This window comes from Carassius carassius, chromosome 9 (assembly GCF_963082965.1).
Source record: "Carassius carassius chromosome 9, fCarCar2.1, whole genome shotgun sequence".
In the NCBI taxonomy this organism is placed as follows: Eukaryota; Metazoa; Chordata; class Actinopteri; order Cypriniformes; family Cyprinidae; genus Carassius; species Carassius carassius.
In genome coordinates, this window is record NC_081763.1 from 27,485,335 (window position 1) to 27,511,431 (window position 26,097).

At 36.5% G+C, this 26,097-nt stretch overlaps 2 protein-coding genes across 5 annotated transcripts in view; both read right to left on the bottom strand.

The window, feature by feature from the left end:
• LOC132149476 (brain-specific angiogenesis inhibitor 1-associated protein 2-like) overlaps positions 1-17,388 on the bottom strand; it is a 90,467-nt gene extending 73,079 nt beyond the window's left edge. For 3 of the 4 annotated variants that reach the window (XM_059558743.1, XM_059558745.1, XM_059558744.1), the window contains exon 1: positions 17,190-17,388. In XM_059558743.1, the coding sequence (XP_059414726.1) occupies positions 17,190-17,261 (72 nt within the window). In that variant the 5' untranslated portion in view covers positions 17,262-17,388. The remainder of the gene's footprint in view (positions 1-17,189) is intronic. The other variant, XM_059558746.1, reaches the window with a different exon arrangement.
• A 476-nt stretch (positions 17,389-17,864) lies between these two features.
• chmp6a (charged multivesicular body protein 6a) lies at positions 17,865-24,767 on the bottom strand. Its single transcript, XM_059557353.1, has 9 exons — positions 24,574-24,767; positions 23,091-23,200; positions 22,809-22,896; positions 22,406-22,492; positions 21,643-21,708; positions 20,703-20,783; positions 20,537-20,603; positions 19,547-20,427; positions 17,865-17,989 (listed from the first exon to the last, which is right to left on the bottom strand). The coding sequence occupies exons 1-8, from the start codon at positions 24,640-24,642 to the stop codon at positions 20,378-20,380; spliced, it is 618 nt and encodes a 205-aa protein (XP_059413336.1). The 5' UTR covers positions 24,643-24,767; the 3' UTR covers positions 17,865-17,989; positions 19,547-20,377.
• Between the last annotated feature and the right edge of the window lie 1,330 nt (positions 24,768-26,097).

The window sequence follows — 26,097 nt, forward strand, 5'->3', positions numbered from 1 at the left end:
TATCATCCCAGTCCTCGTGTGCTACATCTGCCAGCCTAATTGCAAGAGCTAATTGGAATATGAGGACAGCATACACTTTGTCTGAGAGCTTGGTTATTTCCTGACTCTCTGTACGGGGGACGTGTGCAACACCTTTACTTTAGTGACAAGACAAGAAAGCGACAGCAAAAAAAGTGAAACAAAATATGGTTAATACTGCAAATGTATACAGTTAAAGTTGGTATTGAGCTTTGACGTGTATGAGGTGTCAAAAAGTTCAGCCAAGCAAGTAAAATACAGATATTTCATTTCCCCCCAATGCTAGCGGTGCAACTACTTCTTTGAAAAAATAAAATGTTGCAACATTCACTTTCATCTTTGCCATATTCATGTTTTGAGCCTATAGGTTGTTCAATTTAGGTTTACGTTGAGTCAAAATATCTACAACAGTTGGCTGTTTGAACTGCCTTTGAGCCTTATATCTTGTGTCAATTAAACAAGCCATAAGGAAATTGGTATTCCATTTAAATTTTGATTGGTGTACAATCAAAAAATAGCAATGATGCCTTTATAAGCAATTTATGAGTAACCACTTTTTGGCTCATATGATACAATCCACTGATGAAATGGCAATTATGTGAATCCTTGGGCCATCATTTTGTTGTAATATTCTCAAAGACCCTTCCTGTCATCATCAATAAGTGGAAAAAAAGGAAAGAAATATGAAGCTGCACCCAACGCGTTCATTTATTTCCAAACAAAGCCATATCATGCACTACCTCCAGATTCAAACCTAGAAAACCTTTTGATTCCCAACCAAGGCAACCATTGCTCATGCCACCCAGCATTTATGGTGCTGTGGGGAACCCAATGTTGACTTTAATACCTGGCATTAGCAATGACAAGCTAGAAATAAAAGAAATAAAAAGTATTAGCAATAAAAGGCTAAGGAAAAATGTTCCCCAAGCACACTCCGAGAAGCGTTTGAGAGGAAACAGGGCCAGGAGGAGAGACAAGATATTACAGATGTGAGATACTTTCTTCTTGGGGCGCTGATCATGTGGTCTAGCTGTATTTTATGGTTATGACCAATTGATCATACATGATTACCCCTAACATAAATCGAACTAGTTTGAAGCAAAACTAGTTTTTGTACAAAAAGTTATTGAAAACAGATTTTCAGTCCGGACCTTGGTAAACTTTTCATGTTTGAAAATAAAATTTGTTCTCTGATTGACTAATTTGCTGCTAAACTCCTCATATGAATGTCTGAATGTATAATTCAGAATGTTTAGCGTCCGTGGTATGAAAATGATTGCTGCGAGACGCTTCCGAAGGGAGCGAGTCTTCAGAGAGTTGTGAGCAAGAGCACAGATCCAGCTATTACAAGCGTTTTGTGACTTGTTTTTCCACTAAATTTAACACTTTAAAAAGTTAATAAAGTAGGAAGCTGCAGTTTAGGGTCAGCGATAACTCTTATCTCATTTCCAAATTATTTGAAATAATTTCAGTTTATTTTATTTATAGGTTTTTGTTTATTTTAATAGCAAAATTGCATTGCCGGCGTTAGTCTGACATTTATCAAAAAAAGGCAGTGGCTATTTACACTAAGTGCAAATAGTAGCATTTTTTAGTGATATGCTATTTACACTAAGTGCAAATATCTATAGAATCCATTTATACTATGTTAAAATAGCAGGACTTTCTGGTATTTATACTACTTAATGCAAATAGTGGCAATTATCTGCACCTCTGTATTGTAGTACATTATAAAACAGTATGCAATAATATCTTATTGAGTCTAGTTTAATGGATGCCACCTTATTGGGACAATAAAGCCCTCCCTATACCTACCCTTAACTTTGATTTTTTACTTAATTTTCATTGAAAAATGCTTTTCTGATGCGATTTGAAATTTGAAAAAGGGAGAAAAAAAATTCCCAAAAGGTGGATTCGAACCCCGGTCGATCACGTCAAAATATCCATGACACACGTTTGACCTTCTGCACCACTGGAGCTGACAGTCAATTGTTGTCTTTTGTAATCTTGACTATCCAAAAATAACACATTTGGTGGGCTATATGCATATTTGCATGAATAATAAACACCTGATAAATTACCCACCCCATAAATATATTATTAACAAACTTTGTTGCAATAAATAGGGTATTATTTAAAAATGAGCATCCCCCCAAAAACATCTACATTTCTCTCTCTTTTCAAGTGTTAGAGTATATAATTAGTTGTATTTACATGCTTCTCCATGTGAAACCTCACAGGTGATGGGAGATTGACCGCTGATTACAGAACCGGCTTTACTGACAAGATGCACATTAAATATCGCATGTGATTTATCGTGCAGCCCTAGTTCAAAACCCAACAACAGCTGGCCTTGAACTTGAAAACATGCTGGCAGGTCTGTGCATGGGCCCTCAGCAGATGGAGCACGTGTGCAATCAGAGAGTTGCATTGTTATATATAGCGACAGTATCAATCTTAATGTACTGTTCCCCCCCCCCTCCATCAGACCCCTTTCTTAATTACATCAAGGGGCCAAAAAGAGCAGGATCATCTGTTACCCTCTCCCTCTCGGTTTCTGGGCAGGCTTATTTTCAATATGCAATACAAATCTCCTCTCAGTTTGGATCCCTAATTCAGGATCAACAACCACAAATCCTGCTAAACATAAGCCTGCCAATATAGTTCCCAGCTGGTTTTACTTCAAACAAGTTTTTATATCGGAAATCATGTGGTGACCAAACAGACATTCCAAAAATCATTCTAAAAAACAAACATTAATATTACCAAGAACTGCACAGGCCCAACAATATGTTAAATTGTTAATAACACAAAATCGGTGCAGTTTTCTTTGACATATTTCCAATTTATGCTAATAAATTACGTTTCTTCTTGCATGTTTTCAAAGTGAAGTGCCCAGTGAGTTAAAAGTGCATTTTGTTTTACGTAAAAAAGATGAAAGTGAATCTTGCAATGCTTTCTTATATTGGTTGTTGTATGTAGCATGGTAGTTTGGAAATGTCCTGTGAGTTGCGCTAAAAGGTTAATATTCTATTAAGTTTGAAAATAACATCTACAATAACTAAGAGCTAACAAAACCAAACAAGAGAAAAAATAAAAAAATAAAAACATTTGCCGACAAACAACCATCTCATTTTAACTAGCTTCTTCAAGATTTTGAGCTCTTTTATCGAACTTGACTGCTCCGTATTGCAAGTGCAATGTAGGGATGGGCGTTTTCCACAAATATCACATTTGAATATTTGAGCTCACAAAAACGAATATTCGAATATTCGTTTATTTAAATTAAGTTTAATGAGTCAGATGTTATTTTTCAGCAACATTTGTTTTCGTCATTTTGAACAAGCTTACAATAAGCTTGAACATTACACATTGTGTTTTGTAGCTGAAAACCTTTAACAAACAATGCGTGCAAACAAACAAAAGTACAGATTAAAAGCAAAAAAAAAAAAATTGAACAAAGAAAAAACGTAAAGCAGCCTGCAGCAATTAGGCTATTGTACAGAATGTAGCTTACACTTAACTTTTAAACTGTCAGCAAATCTTTTTTGCTTTTTTTTCTATTGTTTCAAATGTTCTTGTTAAGAAATACGGGCATATAAACATGATTGGGGGAAAGTCGGCTCCTTAGTCTGTTAACAATAAGGCTGACCGCGGAGAAAACGCGCTCTGACAACAGACGTTGGCGGGACTCACAAATAACGGTGTGCTAAGCGAATACGTTTTGTGAAGCGCTTCGTGTTTTCGTTTCACCACTGAATGGGATCCTCATCTGGTGGAATACATGGCTCCAGCAAGAACTGTTCCCACTCGTCTCGGCTGGATTCTGTGTAATCATCGCTGGAGAACTGGCTCAGCCTTTTCTGACGAGTGGGCATTGCATCTTCTTCATTGTGGCGACTGCATCCGCACCACTCGCATCAAGGAAAATGTTCTTTTTTTTTTTTCTTACTTCTCTCATGTTTTCATCGAGAAACCTGAGATGATTGTGCCGAGGGTCTAGGGCAGACGCGAGAAGAGGAGTTTTCACTGCATTCTCCAAGTTAGCAGTGTTTATTCGTTGCTTGAGAGATGCTGCAACAATGTTCTTGGATCACTTTCTGTGATTCTCCACGGCATATTTGAAGTACTAGAAGACCGCAGTTCTTTTAGGGGGCGTTCACATCGCGTCTTTTGCATGCTCAAGTTCGTTATTTCCAATGTAGGTGCGTGGTATGCGCGCTCATAATGGAAGCGACGCGGTCGCGATGCGCACGCGGTGCGACGCGGTCCCGTTTTTTCCAGGCGCGTCCGAACAGCATCGAGTTAAAAACATCTCAACTTTCAGAATGCCGCAAGCGCACCGCAGGTCATGTGACAAGAAACATTCAGCTTCATCCTTTCCTGTAACAACGTTGAAAGCTCAGCCAAGATGAAGGAACTAAAAGTGAAATAAATTTAGTAGCAGAGCTACTGAAAGCGATTTTTTTTGTGCTGCAAATCCATTTATCCTTTGCTGAAATTCCCGCGTCTTCATGGAGAGAACGCGTCGCCTCAGGAGCGCTTCTGCCCGAGCGCTTTGGAAAGAAGGAGAAAGCGGAGCGCATGGCCTTTTCCACGCCTTATTAGGCGCGATATGTGAATGGCCCCTTAATCATTCATTAATTATTTTTTGCTTGCATACACCTTCAAATATGCCGTGGAGAATCACAGAAAGTGACCAAATTAGGTTTTGTGAACTTTTTTTTTTTTTTTTTTTGCGAAATTCGAATATCATTTTTATTTATCGAATAATTAGAGCAGAACGAATATACGAATGTTCGACTATCCGTGCACATCCCTAGTGCAATGCTGCACCAGGTAAGCTACAGAGCAAGTTTATTGAATCTGAGAAACAATACATATGGGAACCATGCTGTCCAATTGATACAGGTATTTTGGAAGGTCGCATTTTGAAGGGGACCCAGCTTAAAAGGGACACAGCACATACCACATTCGCTTGCTAGGCATTTGAAGGTGCTGCTAGGGAGGGGTATGCATGCTAAAGAGCATTTGATTGACTAAAATACGTGCAAAACAAGCCCTAAAAATTTCTTATGTGATCAATATTACCTAAAAGTTAAGTTTTTCAATTTGGAGACTAGCATGCAGCCTCAAAGTTGAGTCAAAGCCAAAAAAATTATACATTTGTAGTTTTGTTTGCATAAACATCAGCAGAAGTGAGAGTTTAGGGTGTAACACATGGAACAAACAGTGGGTCAAATATTCAGTAGCTAAGCGAAATATATTTGTGACTAAATACTCCATCAGAAGAATAGACCTGTGATCCACCAGTTGAGATAACGGTCATGATACAAGCTCGTTTATCTGTGAGTTGCCCTTTAAAAAGACCTAATGGAGATCTTTTTTACAGAGTTAAAAAATGTACATCAACCCATTTAATGAGTGAAGACACCAACTGAGAGTGCAGGCAAAGCATTAATCAATCATCAGTTAAAGAACAACCACATAAAAAACACTATCATGCTAAACCACTGAATGGCTGAAGGATCCTTAAAGACCCCCTGATTATCTGAAGGAATTTCCCGAATGCACTTCATGAGAAGCACCACTGGGCTGACCACACTACAGAGCTACTGGAGTCAAGCCAAGGCCAGTGTTCAGACACATGAGACGATAAGAAACTTACATTCTGCATTATATTCAATGTATAACAAGCATTTGACTATCTGAGCAATTGGAATAAAAATAAAATGTTTTTCTTGCAAGGAATACGGGATAAGGAAAGAAAATTCTAAATGAAAAGCGGTTTAAAGGATGTAAAGAACAGCTTGACTAATTCTGAATGTGTAGTTTTTACCATTAACACTGAACGATTGGTTTCTGTCCCCTAATTTCACTGGTCCAGCAGTGCTTCAATAGCGATGACATTTAGCCCAATACCCATTTCCACTTAGTCCACTGAGATTTTTCACTGTTTGTTGGTGGCATTTCAGACCAGAGTATGTGAGTGGTTCTGAGTTTAGGTCAAGGCATCATGTTTTCTCTTGCTCCACGGTCACAGAGCTATTGATTGTGTAATTTTGCAAAAAGAAGAGAATGAAAGCCTGTTGTGACAGACTACAACAAACAGCTCAGACAATCGATACTGTGCCATTGGTTGCAATAACTATCTAGATTAAATTAGCCCAATTAAATGAAGCAGGTCTGAGAGAGACAGCAGCATCTCTAGCTGGACACATTGGTCTTTGCTTCAGAAAGTAGGTGATGCTGTTAGACAGCGCTTTCAACACATAACCTCCTGAACGCTGTGACAACACTTCATATTCCTGCAGCTCACTGACGGTTTCCAAGGGAACATCTGCAAATGTGTTTTCCTCTACACACTGATCGATTTATTTTTGAGAACTTAATTAGGAGTGGACTAAGTGTCTCCTGATCATTAAGGGAAGACTGCACTTTTATTGAAAATAGGCTCATTTTCCAACTCCCCTAGAGTTAAACGGTTGAGTATCGTTTCTGAATCCATTCAGCCGATCCCTGGGTCTGGGGTTAGCACTTTTAGCTTAGCTTAGCATAGATCATTGAATCGGATAAGACTGTTAGCATCTCGCTCAAAAATGACCAAAGAGTTTCGGTATTTTTCCTATTTAAAACTTGACTCTTCTGCAATTACATCGTGTACAAATACCGTACAAAAGTTGTGATTTTTTAGGCAAATATCGCTAGGAACTATACTCTCATTCTTGTGTAATAATCAAGGGACTTTGCTGCTGTACCATGTGTGCAGCAGGCGCAGTGATATTACGCAGCACCTGAAAATAGTTTGTGTAATTGCAGCAATAGCGGAGTTGCTGGGGACTATTTTCGGGTGCTGCGTAATATCACTGTTTTTGACATTATCGTTAAAAGGTCCCATGACGTGGATTATTTTCTTTTTTTAAAAGCTTTTTTAATGTTTCCTGAGGTGTCCTTCTATTGTTAATATGAATTTTACATTTAAAATTTAGAAATAAAAGGCATTTTTATATCCTGATATTAGTCCTCTGGCTTGAATGCTCTGTTTGAAGGGGCGTGTCTGCTGTGAGACTCAAAGTAAATGATAACTGTTGTGATTGGCTGACATCTTTGTATTCGAAATGCGTATTACTTGTGGAATCCTTCTCAAATAATTTTACTGCGTTTTTTTTTTACTATTACAGCTGTCGAGATTATTAAATCATGGAAGTGTTGATTACAGCATTATTTTTTAGATCTTTTCCCATCACATGAATCACTGCAGTGATGAGCATCGAGTAGCAGAGTCTGTTTATCGCGTGAATGCAGTGTTCTCGTCATTGCAACACGTTTTCTCTCACAAAATGCTTTCACCACAACTAACAGCAAACAATATCGACATGAATACAGTAAGAGCTTCATTGTGCAGCATAACAGCGTCATTCATTATAACGGCAGTTTGGGCAAGTGTGCAGATATACTCGCGATGTGTGATTGACAGCTCAGAACAAAAAGGGAGTTTCTTTGATCGCTCTCTGTAGTTAAATCACAATTTAAATAACAGATTTGTTTCATGCTACTAAGAGAAACAATGTGAAGTTTATCGTTTAGTCACTGGCTTGATTCACTGATGCATAAACAGTATTTAACGATTTAGAAAAAGTGTGTGAACTTGAATAATTAGCTACACATCAGAAATCACTGATCACAGATCAGACATTAATAAACAGTTACTCACTGTTTGTAGTGGTGCTGTTGAATCCATATCGTAAAAGTCCGTTTGTAACGCCTGTGCTGACATTGCGACTGAATTATATGTAAAATTTTGGGCGGGTAAAGCAGGAGGTAACCTTTCCCCTTATGACGACATAAGGGAAAGATTCCAGATCGGCCCATCTGAGCTCTTTTCTCAAAGACAGAGCAGGACACCCAGAGCTTGGTTTACACCTATCGAAATTCCTAGCCACTGAGGGACCATAGACAAGCTAGGGAAACTCATATTAAATGTTAAAAAACCTCATTAAGTGAAATTTTCATGTCATGGGACCTTTAAGTGTCCATTAAGAGTGATGCAAATTACAATTTGAAATCCGATTTGAGCGGTCAGAGCTTCCAGACTGAGACGTAAAAATCTGATTCAAATCACATTTCAAACCCCCACCATATATGGTTTCAATAAGATTTGGAAAAACACCCTTGTAAACCTATTTAAAAGCAAATTAGAGCTGAAACAACGAATCGATTAAAATCGATTATTAAAATAGTTGTCAACTAATTTAGTCATCGATTCGTTGCTAAATAATTTATTTGCCGTAAGCGGCTTATTTCTTGCATATTTCAGATCTGCGGTGACCAAAGTGTGGCAGTAATGAGCCACCGGAGGATTTACTCAGCCAGTACAACAGGAGAAGTAGCGAATAGCCAATAGCTGGCCTCGTTTTATGTCACGTGCTTCCCGAACGGCGTCTCTGCAGCATTCAGCAGGAGTACTTTATTTTGAGCCTTCAAAAAAGAAGATTAACCTGTAAACTCTGCACTACTGAACTGTTTAAGGGACCGTTCACATATCGCGTCTTTTGCGCGCTCATGTTCGTTATTTCCAGTGTAGGAAGCTCATAATGGAAGCGACGCGGTCGCGACGCACCCGTTTTTCCAGGCGCGTGCACACCGCATCGAGTTAAAAACATTTCAACTTTTCAGAATGAGGCAAGCGCACCGCGGGTCATGTGACAAGAACTAAATAATCAGCTTCATCCTTTCCCGTAACAACGTTAAAAGCTCAGCCAAGATGAAGGAACAGCTGATCATAGCTGTATATGGATTCCCATTTTGAAATAAATTTAGTAGCAGAGCTACTGCAAGCGATTTTTAGAGCTGCAAATCCATTTATCCTTTGCTGAAATTTCCGCGTCTTCTAGGAGAGAGCACGTCATGGTTGCTTAGCAAAGGCAGACGCCTCAGGGGCGCTTCTGCACGAGCGCTTTGGAAAGGAGGAGAAAGCGGTGCGCACAGTCTATGGGTGCGCCTAGCGTTTTAGGCGCGATATGTGAACGGCCCCTAAGCCTTTTATTTGTGCAGATTCTCCAGTACAATGTTGTTTGCAAATGTTTAGTTGTAAAAGCTGATAACATTGCTTTTTAACAGTTAACATTTAAAGCTTTACAAACATGTTCTGTGATCAGTTTGTCGTTTACCAGTTCATAATTCAGTCGTGCAGCCTAATTATGACTGAACGAGAGAGGTAAATGTTTAAAGATATTTGAAATGCACTTTTTTTTCCTAAGTATTCACTGCTCTTTTTCACACAGCAGGTTTTTTGTGTGTCCGTTTTTTCTGGACAACCTTCTGATGGATTTTACTTTAAATTGTGAGTTCCATTCAGGTTTCATGCCATTGGCACTTTATTCGAAGGATTGTTTACAATTTCACAGCATAAGCTATAAAGCTGTTTCCCAGTAAATAATAAAATACAACGCACTGCAATCTTATTCTGTTTTATCCTTATTCTTAGTGAAAATATGTTCTGAAAGATTCCTTAATAAACTTTGTTTGGGATGTTAAACTACTTTAGGAGCTCTAAGGACTGCCACGGTGAAAACATTATTTGAAATCTTGTGAAATTTGCTAGAGTATGGGTCAGTGTTTTGATTGCAGAAGAGTTTGACAAGGGATCACCAACACATAATAAAACAACTCCAGGTATATTTGTGATGAGGATATGACAATGCAAAATTATTAAAATCTCTTAAAAATCTATGCTGAATGATAAAGACCCTTTATTAATAATTTACTTTGGGGGAAAAATGGAAAAAACTAAAATATAAGTACATAAACCGATTAATCGATTATCAAAATAATCGTTAGTTGCAGCCCTAAAGCAAATACACTACAGTTTAAAAGTCTGGGGCCAGTAAGACTTATTTATTTTTTTGTTTAATTTTCACACAGGACACATGAAAATGACCAAAAGTGAAAAAAAGAAATAAATAATAAAAAAAAAATTCTTGAAATCACAAAGCATTTTTATTTTTAATAAATGCAGTTCTTTTGGAAAAGCATTTCTATTCATCAAGAAAAAAAAAAACACTGATTATAAAAAGAAATGTTTCTTTACTGGCAAATCATCATATTAGGATGATTTCTGAATGATCATATTTTCCACCACAGGAATAAATTCTATTTACAAATATTAAAACAGAAAACAGTTATTTTAAATCGTAATAGTATTTCACAATATTCCTGTATTTTTGATCTAACAAATGCAGCCTTTGTGAGCAAAAGAGACTTAAACTTTACAGACCCTAAACTTTTAAACGGTAGTGTACATCGAGATTTGCGTGTGTATATATATATATATATATCTCCGATAATATCAAAAAGGTGAACATTGAGGTATAATTGCCCAGCCCGAGTTTGTTCACACACTTCACACTATAATTGACTAACAGTATCCTCCTCCTTCTCAACCATCAGAAACAGGAAGACATCTTTCACTTTCATCTGCAGAACACAAGAGCAGACTGTTCACAAGAGAGTCCTCCTCGAGTTCCCGAGGTTAAAGTTGACCTCTTCGGAGAGATCTAATTCAGTGTGCCCTATTTGTCACAGCTGGACTGACCCCTGTGACCCAGACAACGTGTTCCTATAGGAAAAGTTCAAGACCATTCGCTCCATTCAGTCAAGCAGTAAAAAGGTTAGAAATAAATGTAGCATTACTCTGTGCTAATCCCATTCTGTATGTCTATGTGCATGTAAGCAACCGCTGGTAAATTAGTGCTAGAATCAAAAGCAGAGGAGGTTCCTTTCCCCCGACTCTGTGACCTGCCGCCCACACCTCCTCCTAAATAATTACAGGCCCACATATCCACACAGCAATTATAGACCATTTCCACAAGGACCGGGAAGCTCTCTTTCTCACATACACTCCTCCTCCCAATTCTTGCTCCCACATTCATCTGTTCTTTCAAAAGGCCAGTCTTGAGATCTCATTCTCTTCTCAATTTTGATAGATACTACTAGACACCAAGTCATTCTGACCTTTACAAAAAAACATTTTTATATAACTTTCAACTTATTTGGGACTTTCTTCATCTATGGGAACTTTTATCACCTGGGGGTTGATTTTATTTAAACTAACAGATTTCAGTTTTTTTATTTTTGGTAAATGAAGGTAACATTAAAACCTTGCCATGTCTCAATCACTTCTACTTTTGAAATTTACCTACACTTCTATTCAAATGTTTAGGGTTAGAAAGATTTATTTATTCGGTCCCTCTGAATAGTCTCTTACCAGGGCTGCATTTATTTGACCAAAACTAAAGTAAAACCAATAAAACTCTGCAATATCATTACAAATAAAAATAAAAGTTTTCGATTTAGTGTAATTTAATCCGGTGTTGAACTTTCCTTTTATTATCATCAATGTAGAAATCAGTTGTGCTGCTTAATATTTTTGTGTAAACAGCCTTTATGGAAACATTATATATATATTTTTTTAATAAAACATGTCTTTAATCTCACTTTTGGTCAATTGAATGCATCCTTTATTTAAAGTATATATATCAAACTTTTGAATGCTATAGCATATTTTATAATTTACATATTTTATTGTCCCTTCTCCCAGATCCTGGATTTTAATACAGCCATTTTATTCCAAAAAGTGATGTGAGAAGTGGTGGAAATGACATTCGTTCTTGACAGTTCAGGTGGGAAAATGGCAAAAATGACAGAATTCATCCGTAATTGAGATACTGTACTGTATATACCCTGTTGGACCCTGTTAACAGACAAAATAAATAAACTATACTAAAGTCCAAAGTGGCAAAATTTAAAGAAACAATTAATGAATATGCTAAACCAAGCTATCCCACATATGCATGAAGCATTCGTCTTAGCCTTATCAGGTATAATGTGTTGAATCATTATGCAATAAATCCAAAGTGCGTTGTTGCTAATAGTAAAAACGGTGTGTATTTTGTGAGCGCTCGGCAACATTACTTGTGAGCTCTGAGTATTAGAGATAGAGAGCTCTTTGAAGAGAGAGCTCAGACAATAAGATGTGGCAACGGCTCAGAGCCATCCACCCCCGGACCGAGAGGAGAGTGGGTGTGCGGAGTGAATCCATCTCTTATAAAACCCATTCCCTTTCAAATGACTGTCGGGAAACCTATGATAAAAGTAATCTCTTGAGGCCTAGGGACTACTGAAATTCCAGCAAAAGCTACATCTTTGTCGAGATCACAAAGGCGACTACTGAAAGTTGTTTTACACTTATTAAATATAATCACAAGGGATTGTAAGGTCAAGAGATCCATTAACTTGGTGTCAGAGAAATGACTGTAAATGTATTGATTGTTTCAAAGGGCTGTGGGAATTTCATAGGAATTGCAAATAAATGTAATTCTTTCATCATTTACTCGCCCTTATGTTGTTCCAAACTCGAAAGATGTTCTTTTATTGAACACAAAGATAATTTTTAAGAATCTTTAAGCAACTCTTTTTTTTCCCCATACACACATAGTGACCATCTGTTAAACTCCAAAAATCCTAAAAAAGGCACAACAATATAGCCAAAACGATCAGACCATATTCTGTTTCACAGGGGGGAAAAAACAGCAATTAATGGGAAATGAATTATAATTTTTTTTCTTTTTTAAAAGGTCTAGGGCAAAACGTATTGGAATTAAATTGGTGTTCCTCAAAAAAGCTTTTGAAAGCTTCAGAAGGCAAGCAATATAGCTAATGGGTTATATGGACTACTTTTATGATACATTTCTAGTGCTTTTTTAGCTTTAAAGCAGTTTGAAAAAGCTGCTTAACTTCTCATTTTGTGTTCTGAAGACAGAAGAACATTAAATTGGTTTAAAATGACACGAGGGTGAGTAGGCTACATGATGATAGGATTTTCATTTTAGGTGAACTATCCCTCTAAGAATTAGAAAAAAAAGAAAAACTGATCTAAAATGGCTAATCTATTAGATCATTAGCCCCATTACATGAACTTTGTGTTAATGATGAATATAACCAAATACATGCCCTCAATATCTATCTGCGGTCTGTGAATCTCACAAACATTCTGTAGCATGTTGTTGCTAAGAAACCACCTGTCCAGATTTCTACATGAAAAATATGTCCTCTGACTTCCTCTTCCAAAAAAAAAAGAAGAATTATAAAGAAGAAGAATTATAGTTTGCTCCTGGTGATCTCTGATTAAATGAATCCCTGAACAAGTGGAATTTCACACCTGTTGGGTATGGCGCTTTATCAAATAGGAACATAATATGCATATTGTAACCAAAACTGTTGCTTGTTATTTCCATTCTCCAATATCAGCCATGGCATGTAGGAAAAAAACAAAAAAAAAAAACAGACACACCTATACGTTTCCCCTGGGATTGTGTGAACATGGTAACCATGTTTACTTCACTCTAAGTTGACTATTTGGGAGAGGTGGTAGAGACACTCCTATGGTATTGTTTCACCTGTAGACAAGATGAAACATGTCCTACTGCATCACATGTCTCTCCCTACAACCGGATCATCACCACTGGAGGAGATTCTAATCAATCACTATACGTTAAAAGTAGTGGTTGACTGATACATTTTGGCATTTTTTTTAAATATTGGCATCGGCTGATAAGTTTTTCTGCTAGGCCGATGTGTTCGAGGCGGGACTTTTATTTTGACGGTGCACCTGACTTTAATTTTGACAGTGTTGAGAGCGGCAGCACCTGAGTGCACACAGTGCTCACACTCTTGTTCGTCGTCGTCGTTAACTGTTCTGTCTAATATGGATAGAAGTCTAATAATCAGATAGAACGGTTAAAAGGAAATCATGTATACAGAAATTATTAACAATATATTTTATATTAGGCCTATTAGTAATAGAAAAGCAAACATTATAATACTTTCTTGTTTCCTTTCAGCATTAAGCAATACGCAATTATATAGTTTGAACAAATCTTTGAATGACAAATGAACATTTAATTTCACAAACCTTGCAAACTTAGTTGCATCCAGCTGTGAAATCTTGTGAAGTGTGTATGTGTATCCAGCATGATCGTGTGTTCTCTGCGTGATGGTCATTCTGTGTGAATTGAATGCTTTAAGCTTTAAAAACTTTAAACTCCTGATTTCAAATTATGCTGCGCTTTATACATTTGCCCACTGTCAGATTCATGTCATTTTCACTGTGTGCTGAATGTAAAATGAGGGTTACCCTGGCTTTATTTGAAAAATATGATTGCCAATGCACAAAAACTTCCCAGAATACTGAGTGCCCTGTTGGTTACAGTGTTTACTTTTTTTAATATATTATAATTGTATTAAATATTTATCCATGCGTGTCATCTAAAGTCTTTTTTTACACATTTATTTTTTAATCCATTGACAAATTATTTCAAATTTCTTAAATATTAGTAATAATAATTTAATTATATCAGCTTTATATCGGCCCCCCCCCCCCCCCTTACCAAGATATTGACATCGGCCGACCACTAGTTCTAAGTAATAGTAACCCTTCTTAGTCTTCATATATTAGCCTACACCAATGTGTGAAGAAAAATGCTTTTAGTCAAGAAATCTCAGTATCATCAAGAGTGACTGTGTTCGAAGGAAGGAAGGAACAGACAGACAGACCAAATGAATGAACAAAAATGAACAAGAGACAGAAAGACAGACGGACATGACAGACTGACATCAAGTTAAGCATGTCGTTAGAGGGCGGAGCTTTGGAGAGAGTGTGTGTGGTTGAAGTTAGCAAAATGGCAGTTAGCAAAATGCTTCCAGCACCTTCAACGGCGCCGCCACAGTAATGCCTGTGATTTATGTTTTGCCTGGGAATCAAAGCCACAATTTTGCCCTACATATTTAAAGCTAACTCTTGAGCTAAATCCCTGAGCACTGAGATTTGTCACCACCTCAGTGATGCAAGAACACAAGCAAGTCCAATGAAACCACATGCTAAAAATGAGCATGAGCATTAGCTTACAGAATGAGTCTGGCCTCACACTGCACCTAAGTGGCTTGACCTCAGCTCACCCACATTCACAGGTGACCGGACAGCAGTTATGTCACCCTCCAGCTGGCAAAGGTCTGGTCAGGCCTGCCGCTGGTACTCGCCTGGAGGCTGATGGGATTAGAGAGATCGGCTGAGCCTGGCACTGTCTGAATGACTAGGCCCCGGCGCTGAGAGTCTGAGCGATTGAGGGCCGGCTGTGACTTACAGGTGAGGCTTGTTTTAAAACCATGGCAACTCCAGCGGGGTCACAGCCATTGCTCGCAGGTAGGGAGTGGTTTGTGTGCACAGTTGAGTAACAATCTCTCACACACACACACACACACACACACACAAACACTTGTGCACACATACGCCCTGGTACACCCATATGTTTAGTCACAGAGAATGATCTGGCTTTCCTGTGACACTTCAGCAGATGTTTAACATCCCACCACAGATGTTTACCTCTTATCTTTCCCGCTCTTTCTCCCTCACACAGAACTCTCATCAATACGGTTCCTCTTTTGAACTCAATCTATGTTCTTTAGCTGGCCGATTTAACAAGCTATCTGAATAGCGGGTGGATTTGGACGAATGATCCAGCCCTCGAAAACGCCAACAGTGAATTTGCATGCAACGATTCTCTGTTAAACGACCAGCAGCTCCAATAGACAGCTAGTGGACTAATTCAAAGCCCTCCCGTGAGGACTAACCCACTTTGGGTTTATGAAATGAAAATCTACAGACTGACATAGTAAACTAGAATTTAAATATTTGTCAGAACAATGGAAATATCATGCGCATTGTGTCGAATGCTAGTTCTCATAGTTAGATTTCCATTGCTTTAAGAGTAACACCCCAGCTTGTCCTTGATCTACCAGAATAGTTTCTTTGTCCTCATTTTAGGTGTTGGACTTCAGGTGGCCTATTTAACAGGCTTAAGTATCTGATGAGAGCCGTAATCCTACTGGTGTGGTAAGTATTTACTTTTTTTTTTAATTTACAGAACAAAAACTGCAGCAGAAACCCACTGGGAATCTACTGAAACACTGATGAGACACACATTGACTGAACCTGTTGCAACACAAACCAACACGTCCCCTCCTCCCTAAACCACCTATGCTGGAATGCCTGAAGGAACACATGCCAAGAAACATAGCAACCGATACAGGATTATGGGAAACAACAAGCCTCAAAATATAATATAAATAAAAAAAATTAATAATGACCAAATACTAGTCATTTACATTAATGAAAATATTCATAATATTTTGTTTTTATTGTTGCTGTAAAATGTATGAATTTTACATAAATGGTATGTAGCCTACTTAATTGTATTTTACACGTAAATAACATTTATGCATTTTGTGTTTGTGTTTGTGTGTGTATATATATATATATATATATATATATATATATATATATATATATATATATATATATATATATATATCTTAGACAAAATACATTTAAAAGTAATTCAAATCAAGTCTACATATCGGTTATCAGACATTTACACAATCTTTATACCAAATCAGTCATAAAAAGTAATACGGTCGCTCTGGTAGTTAACCGTTTTGTGCAAACTAATTAGTGCACTTATTTACTATTTTAAGCTAGACATAACTGCAAATACATCACATACTTTTGTGACCACTTAGTTTACAAGCTTAGCATAAATGATAGCATTGCAAATTAAATAAATAAGAGAAAATACTCAAATACAGTGGCGCATATTACATACGTTTTTGTATCAGTTAAATTATTTAGTATTCTTTAAAACAAAATCTGTATCATATTAGTCTAAAGCAATAATGTAGATCTCTAATAGATAGATAGATAGATAGATAGATAAGTGTTATAAGTGACTGAGTGAGTGATTGAGTGTGTGTGTGTGCGTGCGCGCGCATGTTCTTATCGTGGCAGATAAGTAAAAAACAATTCAAATCACTTCTGTTCTCACACTGCGCTTCATTTAAATGACATGAGCAAACACAAACGAGAAACTTGATCTCCCATCAAGTTCATTAACGTTGATAGATTTAAACGTAAAGCCACTCAAGAGAATCATCCTATGCAGTATAACAAACAACGACGATAACTCATATCTAAAGCATGCACTTTCGTTACTCAAGTCTTATTAGATCAACACATGTGATCAGTAAGTTGTTCCATCAGTTGTATCAATGCACTTTACCTTATAGACATTTTCCGTAATGCGGTGGACCTCGTCGGTGCGAGACATTGTGAAGTCTTCAGTTAAAACCATAAACGGCGTTTTGCTGAACGTGATGTGTTATCCGAACAGTGCGACTGTCTGATGAGCCTCAGCTGGAGATCCGCGCTCTGATCCACATGCGTCTGATCTCAGCTCAACAGAACCGAGCGGAGGAATTGGATTGGAGGAGGGGCTTACAAATTACCACCGCCCCGTGTTCTATCTCGCGCCATGGGGGGCGTGGCTACGTTCCACATGCGCACGCCTCCTCCCGGACGTCAGTTGTCTAACAGCCACTGGACATGCATCTTCAATGTTTTTGTTTTTTTTAATAGTTTTATGTGTCAGGTTTAGCAACGTTATATGTAAGAAACGGCAAACAAATGCTAATTTCCAGGTTTTCCATGGCCGTGAGAGCCAGAAGACATACCTTTATAATTTCAGTATTAAACACATATAAATATATATATATATATATATATATATATATATATATATATATATATATATATATATATATATATATATATATATATATATATATATATGTGTGTGTGTGTGTGTGTGTGTGTGTATATATATATATATATAAATGCATCCACACATGAACAGAATGTCTACATTAATCACAAACTCGGTCATTCGGAAGACGACTGGTAGTTGTGCATGTCAGCACAGATTTATTTCCTCTCAACTAGTGATATGAAGAGCCCCCTGCTGCTCATGACATGCTAACACACATCTGCAAGAGCCACGAAAACGAAATGAACTTAATCTTTCTACACAATCAGACAGAGGTGGGTAGAGTACCCAAAAACTGTACTCAAGTAAAAGTAAAAGTACTTCTAGAAATATTTACTCAAGTAAAAGTACTAGTCTTGAATAGTTACTTGAGTAAGAGTAAAAGAGTATCGGATAAAAAATCTACTCAAGTAGTTAGTTACTAGTTACTTTGGGTCATATATACTGAGCCTATTTTTATTTAGATATATAGATAAAATGTATGTAATGTATGTGTGCGTGTATAAATGTATATATTTCATCAGCCTTTACTCCAATTTATGTAATTTATTATAAAACCCTGTCTGTTTACTTAAGTAACAGATATAGGTGTCATGCCATAACATATTTTTAATACGACTGACTTTATATAAAATGTGAATTTAACATTGACAGTTAATGTGATATAAATATTGCTACTAATCTTTCATTGTTCAGAAAGAGAGCAAATAACATTTACATTATTAAAGATAATTAAAGACAGTCTAGATTTCAATCACTCTCAGAAACTCCCATTAAAATCACTGAAACTGTTAACACTGTGAAATCAATATCTTAATTAAAGATTCGTACACACATCTGCACTTTGTTGTTCCTGCGAGAGAATTCGCCAGAAAGAGGTATTCAGTCAGTGAGCGAGTGAAGGAAGCACCGGCATTTTAGCGATGACTCATCTGAACACCTCTGATTGGCCAATGCTTTAATAAGCTCAAAAGAATCATGTGTGATTTGTTATAATGCGCAGCGCTGTATAAACGCATCTATCTCTGGCTAAGCGCCAGCAAGCAATCACAGATCTGAATTTAGCAGCTGATAATATGACTCGCTGAACGTACTTGCACCAGTGTGATTGTATTAAAATTAATAAAATCTTAATCGGCTATTTTTTGTCTTTTGGAAGCTGCATTCAACTTGACTCCCCTCTGTTATAAGCCACACACGTACAACAAACTAATGTCACAGTGGTATCGTGTACTGTAATCGAATGTAGCCCAAGTTATTACCTGTTAAAACAGTAGACAGCACACGCGGTGTTCATCTAATAAGGATTCCTCCATCGCTAGCAAATAATAACCTTTGCAGATTTCAATTCAGTGCAGTTCCAGCCACGTTTTCAACGCTCTTTCTGTTCTTAAACGTTACAACTCCGAGTGAACCACTTCAGACGCTCAGCGCGTGCGGTAGGGAACTGAACGACTCATTCAAACTGATTCATGAACCAATTCACTCGTTTGCCAATTGGTTTGATCAAGCCTTTGAACAGAATTGACTCAAAAGAATGAATCATTCGCGAATGGGCATCGCTCATTGCCCAGAGAAAAGTAGACGGCGCGTTTGGAATATACTGAAGCATTATAACATTTATTGCATTAAGATAAAGTAACGAGAGGAGCGTCGCCCACAGTAACGAAGTAAAAGTACAGATTTTTCCCCAAAAATTCACTCAAGTAAGAGTATAAAGTACCCATCTTTAAATATACTCCGAAAAGTATTCGTTACCCCAAAAAATTACTCAAGTAAATGTAACGAAGTAAATGTAACTCGTTACTACCCACCTCTGCAATCAGATACACATACAGTATTATAACCTAAATTCTTTTAGGGTTTGAATACATGAACAGGCTTAAAAAGCACTTTGTTTAAACCACATCTGTAAAAGTGCTATAAACCTTTTTGGAATATATTGTATATGTAAAATCCTTTCAAAATTACCCTTCATCAATAATCCAGCTAGTCCACTAGAAGTGAGCAAAACAGTTAACACTGCTTAAATACCAATGCTACAGACTAGTTTATAGCCTAAATTTATTTAAAAATGAAAATATAAACAGTCACGGTTGCTAGTGCCACATAACAGAGCTCATATTTCATAGGTATAATTTATTAAAAAAAAATATATATATATATTAATCGATGTGAACTGTCATTTATGCTTCTAACTAACCTACCTACTTACCTAACAACAGCTGGTTTTACATTAAGATGATACTGTAAACTCTAACAGCATTTCTATTCTTCATGGTTTGAAAATCTTTTATTGTTCATGACATTTCAAGTGGTTAATAATTACTTTAAAAAGTAAATGTTTTAAATTGAATTTAAAATATTTTACAAGTATAACTGCAATATAAAGACATTGTAGCCAACTACAATAAATACATTTTTATAACAAGAAATTTCCATTTCTTTATCTTGACATTTCTTTCCATGACTTTTAAAACTGTAAAATTCCCTCACATTTTTACGTTTTCCATGACCATGTGAACACTGATTCTGATGCACGCCTATTAAATATCCTATGAAAGCTTTCTTTTCTGCCAAATATATTCCCGTAGCCCTTCCTTTCATTCAAAACAAAGTGATGAGCCAGGTTGTAGGATCAAACACTACGCTGCCAGCATCTCTCGCTCCACCTTGATTTGTACCTCTTTTCTTTCTGCAAAGACACAGAGCACAAAGTGAGTGACAGAAAGCAATCAAAAGCCAATAAGAGAGCCATGTCATTCTCTCACACAGCACTGTGTTTGACAATACTAAAACAACACCTGTCTCCCCTTTAGGCACCGCTGGCAATGGATCTGTGGGTAATTCTGGAAGTGTGATGTCTTCTCCCTGCCCGGGATGGAGAGAGTAGCCTTAGATAAGACAGAGGCTATGCACTAGCAGCGACTGATATCCGGCAGAAATGATGACAGGTAAAGGTCTCCACACCTGAATGATAGCCTCCAGCTCTGCTAACACAGCATCCTCATCCTCCGGTGTCAATGAACCTGCCAGCAGTTCATCAATTTGCTTTAAGGAAAGAAGTTTCAAGAAGAAGTTAGACATTTAAAGCAATAAAAACCAGGAAAGAGCAATATGGCCAATGTCCAGGACTTGCATTTCCCAAAAGCATCGTAAACCCAAATGGATAGTAGAACCACTGCCACAATCAACTTAGCTCACACTGCTTTTGAGACTATAACAGCAGGTTATAACTGAACACAGTTTGAATTGAACAGTTTTCTAAATAGTGAAAAATCATTATTAGACCTGCTTTTGCAGTGGCTTCATAATCCTTAAACATTTATGAATTTAATTATTTTTTTCAGAACTAACTTCACTTCTTGCAATGACTTTTAATGGTTATTTGGTGAGTTTTAGTGAATATGTCTACCATGGCTGTAACATCATTACAATTAAAATAACTATTTTCTATTTAAATATATTTTAAATGCAATTTATTCGTGTGATGTAAAACTGAATTTTCAGCATTACTCCAGTCTTCAGTGTCACATGATCCTTCAGAAATCATTCAAATATGCTGATTTGCTGCTCAAGAAACATTACTTATTATTAGCAATGTTACAAACAGATGTGCTGCTTTTCACTTTCTGAGAGTGGATTGCTACTTTTGATCAATTTAATGAATCTTAGCTGAATAAAAGTATTAATTTCTTTAAAAAGATTTATCTGATCTCAAACTTTGCATATCACAGTAACTATAGACATGTTATACCTGTACATGCTTGTGCTCTTTCTTCAATGTAAATGCCACCTGGTTTTGTTTCATTGTGTTATGTAATGCAATGACTTTCATTCATTTCCAAGTGTTTTAAGTATATTTAGCATTGCTCTGAATGTTAAGTGGACTGAATTTGACTCTCATAACCTTCTGATACTCAATGGCCTCCTGCGTATCCTCCAGTATTCTCTCCACCTCCTCAACAGACATGACCTGATGAAGAAAAACAGAGAGAGAGAAAAAAAAACGAATTACTTCAGGTAAAATTCTCACTCAGTCCAATAAATAACTTTTATATATTCACAACATTATTGACCCTTCGCTAACCTCCACCCCCATTCAGTTACTGCTGCTCACTGAGACAAGCCCTACAGAACATCCCACAGAAATGAATCAGTCAACAGTGCAGATTTCAGTAAAATGTGCTCATATAAGGCAGTGGAAAAGTGAATGTTCCTACAACACATGATACTGTGAATGTCTGTGTTCTTACTCATGTTCTACCATGTAAACGTACTAGGAATCAAATGCACAGATCTTCAAAAAAAAACTCATTAAAAAAGCAGCAAAAGCTTGTCTGATAGTATAATGGACAGAAGGGGCAGTTTTTTCTTGTTGTTGAGTTCAAAGCGTTCTGGAGATTCAGTACAAGACAAAGACGAGCCTGCTGTAATCTAAGAGTTTTATGTTTAAGCCTTTAATCCTACACCAATGTCCAACAGCATCCAAAACATGCTGCTACTTACTAAACCACCCACTGCACAACACCAAACAGTCCAATGAATCATCTTGGCTCCTAATAACAGCCTTTAACATCACCGATAACTGATTACTAAGCTGTTGCAGGTGCATTCGTTTGTTAAAATACAGCAAATCTGTGATTTGAACTTGTTTCAGTCTATAGACTTACCTCGTGCATTTGCTTGAGACAGTCATTCCCAGCCTTTAAACCCTCAATGACCTTTATTTTAATCTGAGCAAATTCAATATCTTGAACCTGAAATGAGGCATGATCAAAGTATAACTTATATTGCTCATGCTTCTCGTGATACCACAATATGATTAAACAAACAAAAATAAATACATAAACAAATAGTCAGTTTCTTCAGTGACATATGATACTTCATATCGTTCTAATATGCTGATTTGATGCTCAAGAAATATTCCTTATTATAATTATTGTTACATGGCTCACTAGTCTAGGGTCTGGGAATTAGTAACAATTAGCAAATTAGTAAAATTATTGCAAACTATGCATAGTAGTACGCATTTTATACCTTTAAATAAAATCAAAGCACATCATGTAAACCCACCATGCGCTCCAGGTTGGATATCTGGATGTCGGTCTTGTCCAGCAGCTGATCTTGGTAGCGTTTCTTTTTGAGCAGCAGAAAAGCTCGTCTGTGAAATGCATGAATCACACGTGTTAATGAATCTGTTAAACCAAAATCATTTTTTGCCGTGTACGATGCAGATGGCACCACGTCAGCACAATAAAGGCACTGTGCACTGCATGATTCTGGGTGATCGGCTATCAAGAATGTTAGCATTGCATAATGAGTGCACTTGTATCGGTGTAATCTGAAATGTCTTACTCCTTCCTGCCATCCTTCATGAGCTGTTTGGCCAGACGTCTCTCTTTCTCCAGCTGTAATGTGATTTTCTTCTGATATTGTTTCAGTTTATCTCTCTGCTGTTTGAGTTGCTGTGATCCAGTGACAGCATGTGAAGCAGAAACATGACAGTTCACTTATAGAAACACTTCTTATTCATAAAAGTGTCAGTTCTTGATTAAGACGAACAAAACACTGTCAAAACATATCACAATCCAGATATGGATGATGGATCACCTGAAATACTGTTCCTGTGTTCTGATAAATAAGACCGCAGACTCTACTCAGAGAGAGAGAATATAGTGTAACACAGTGTTTAGAATCAAGCTTATGTGAACTTTTGAACGGGGTCATCTTTATAAATTCAACTATTATTTTCTCTTGTGGACTATATGTAAACATCTTTTATGTGAAATATCTTATTCAGGTCAGTACAAAATAAAACATAACATGCATTTTGTATGATCTCTCTTACTTTAACAATTAACATTTTGCAGATACGGCAACGTGTGTAAAATTTTGATCACAACTGTATGTACTTCCATGAAAACAATAGTCACTGAAGAGGGGATTTCATCTTGATTTTTTTTTTACTTTTTGAACTTTTTTTTATAGCATTTAAAGAATTTCATTTATTAAACATGATATATATATATATATATATATATATATATATACACTGTATATATGTAACTAGCTGAAATAGTTCAATTATTAATATCATATCATATCATATCGGACCTTTAATTACTAATAACTTTTATAATTTTGTTGAGGCCTCCTGACTGAGAACCACAGGTCTATAAAATAAGAGTTTATATTGTATGCTATACTATTATAGAATAAAACATAAATTACAGATAAATTGTATTATACTATTATTATTCTATTAAATATTGTTCTGTTATTTAGGCTATACAACAGATACTGATGCTTTATTCTATAGTAGATTTGATTCTATTCCACTCAACACTGTTATGTTGCATTTTATTCCAGTACATTATGTTCTATAATGGATACTGTGCTCTTTTATTCTAATCAATAAAAGTTGTTATTTTCTACTCTATAACAGATTGTGTTCTGTTGTGTTCTATGATAAACTGTTATCCTCTATAATATACGTTACAGCACAGTGTTCCATTGCACTCTCTATTCTATATTCTGATATTCTATATCTATTCTATTGCGTTCCATCTATTCTGTAACATCCGTTCTACTCAGTTCTGTTGTTATTCTATAACACACTGTTGTGTTCTACAGTAGTCTACATCACACTGATTTCTATTCTGTGTTGTGTAATGTAGGACAGCTGATCTAATCCGTTCGTTCGCAGTTCAGTGTGGCTGAAATGATTTCAGACGAACTACAGTATGTTGGCTTTCTATATCTACACGTGTTTGTAACTTAATGACACGTGCGCTTGAGTGAGGCGCTCATCGATTGATTGATTGATTAGTCTTCTTACCAATATCGCCCTGTCCTGATCTGTAACTCGACTGGTGACTCGTCCCTGTCTGCCGAAAACATTTCCCATTGCGAATAAACCACATTCCCGCCTTACTTCTTGTATCACATCTTATATGAAATGCCAGCTACTATTGACTTTAAAGCACATGGAGAAGATGTGGTCCGATATGTCAAGTGTAGAGCGGTTGATGGCGTGTTAAGCCGTGGCTCGCTAAGCGCATATAAGCGTCTATTGATGCAGCTGCGCCCTCTAGAGTCACTGCAGCAGCATTGCAGTAATAATCTGACTATTTGCCGTCCCCTGTCGTTCATTTTGTGCACGAGTCTAAAAACATTACTAATGTTTCGAAATTAACTGAAACCTTCGGTGACATAAAACATAGCCCAATATGATATGTATATTAGATATGGCTCAGGTCCCTTCAGTGTAAACATATTGCATTTTTAGTTTTAGCAATTCCAGTTGCTTAACAAATTGTAATAGTGCACCTCTCTCTGTCAAGATGGGTGATTTGAGGTATCATTCGTGTCAACAACACAAATGGCATAGTTCATGTCATAGTTTAATATTTCTTCAGTTTTACTTTAAATTCATATTTGTTTAAATCTATGAACCCAAGTGTGTGCAATAGTAATAGTGCTGGATGCTTTGGAGCAAAACACAAATGATCTGTTTAACCATTTAAGTAATTTATTTTGAATACTTTTGACCTCTCTAGAATATAATGTGGTTAAAATAATGATTTTTAATTTTTATTTTTTTAGACCAAAGAATTTTCCACATTTTCACGCAGCAAGGACTGAAATTAATGTTACTATGGAAATTTTTTTTTCCACAACAGAAAAAGGGTTCCATTACAGAACGGAATAAGAATAATAAAAAATTAACTTTCAGTAAAAATTTTTAAAAAAAATTTATTGTATCAAATGTCACAAAAAAATGAAATATTAAAATAACATGCATAATTCAATCAAATTTTATTATTTTTCATTCACTGGGATAATAAACCGCTTCTGTTTTTTTTTTTTTAATTATTATTAATTATAATTATTATTAATATTTAAACTTTATGTGTGTGTATTTACATAAACATAGTAAATATACACAGTACACACATACATTGTGCAAACTTTTTTTGTCAAAACTTTTATTTTGGATGTGATTAATCGTGATTAATCATTTGACAGCACTAATGTTTATCTTTGTTCCGTGCCATGAGCCTCATAAAATTGTGTCTGAAATGAATATCAGACATAACTGACTACTAGAATACAGACATTTATGAAACAAAATCACATCACAGCATAGAAGTACAGAATATTTCAAGAAAGGCACCAACAAAACACCTTGTTCCTCATGCATTCCTATATCATTTGGTGTCTATTTATCCAGTACAAAAGTCAGAGAATATTAATTAAAGGCTCATAATGGAGCTCAAGGCCTTTGTGTGGTAAAATGCAACAGTTTCTTACTTTCTTTTACATTTTCTTCAGCTCTAATCGCCATTTGCATGCCCTAAGC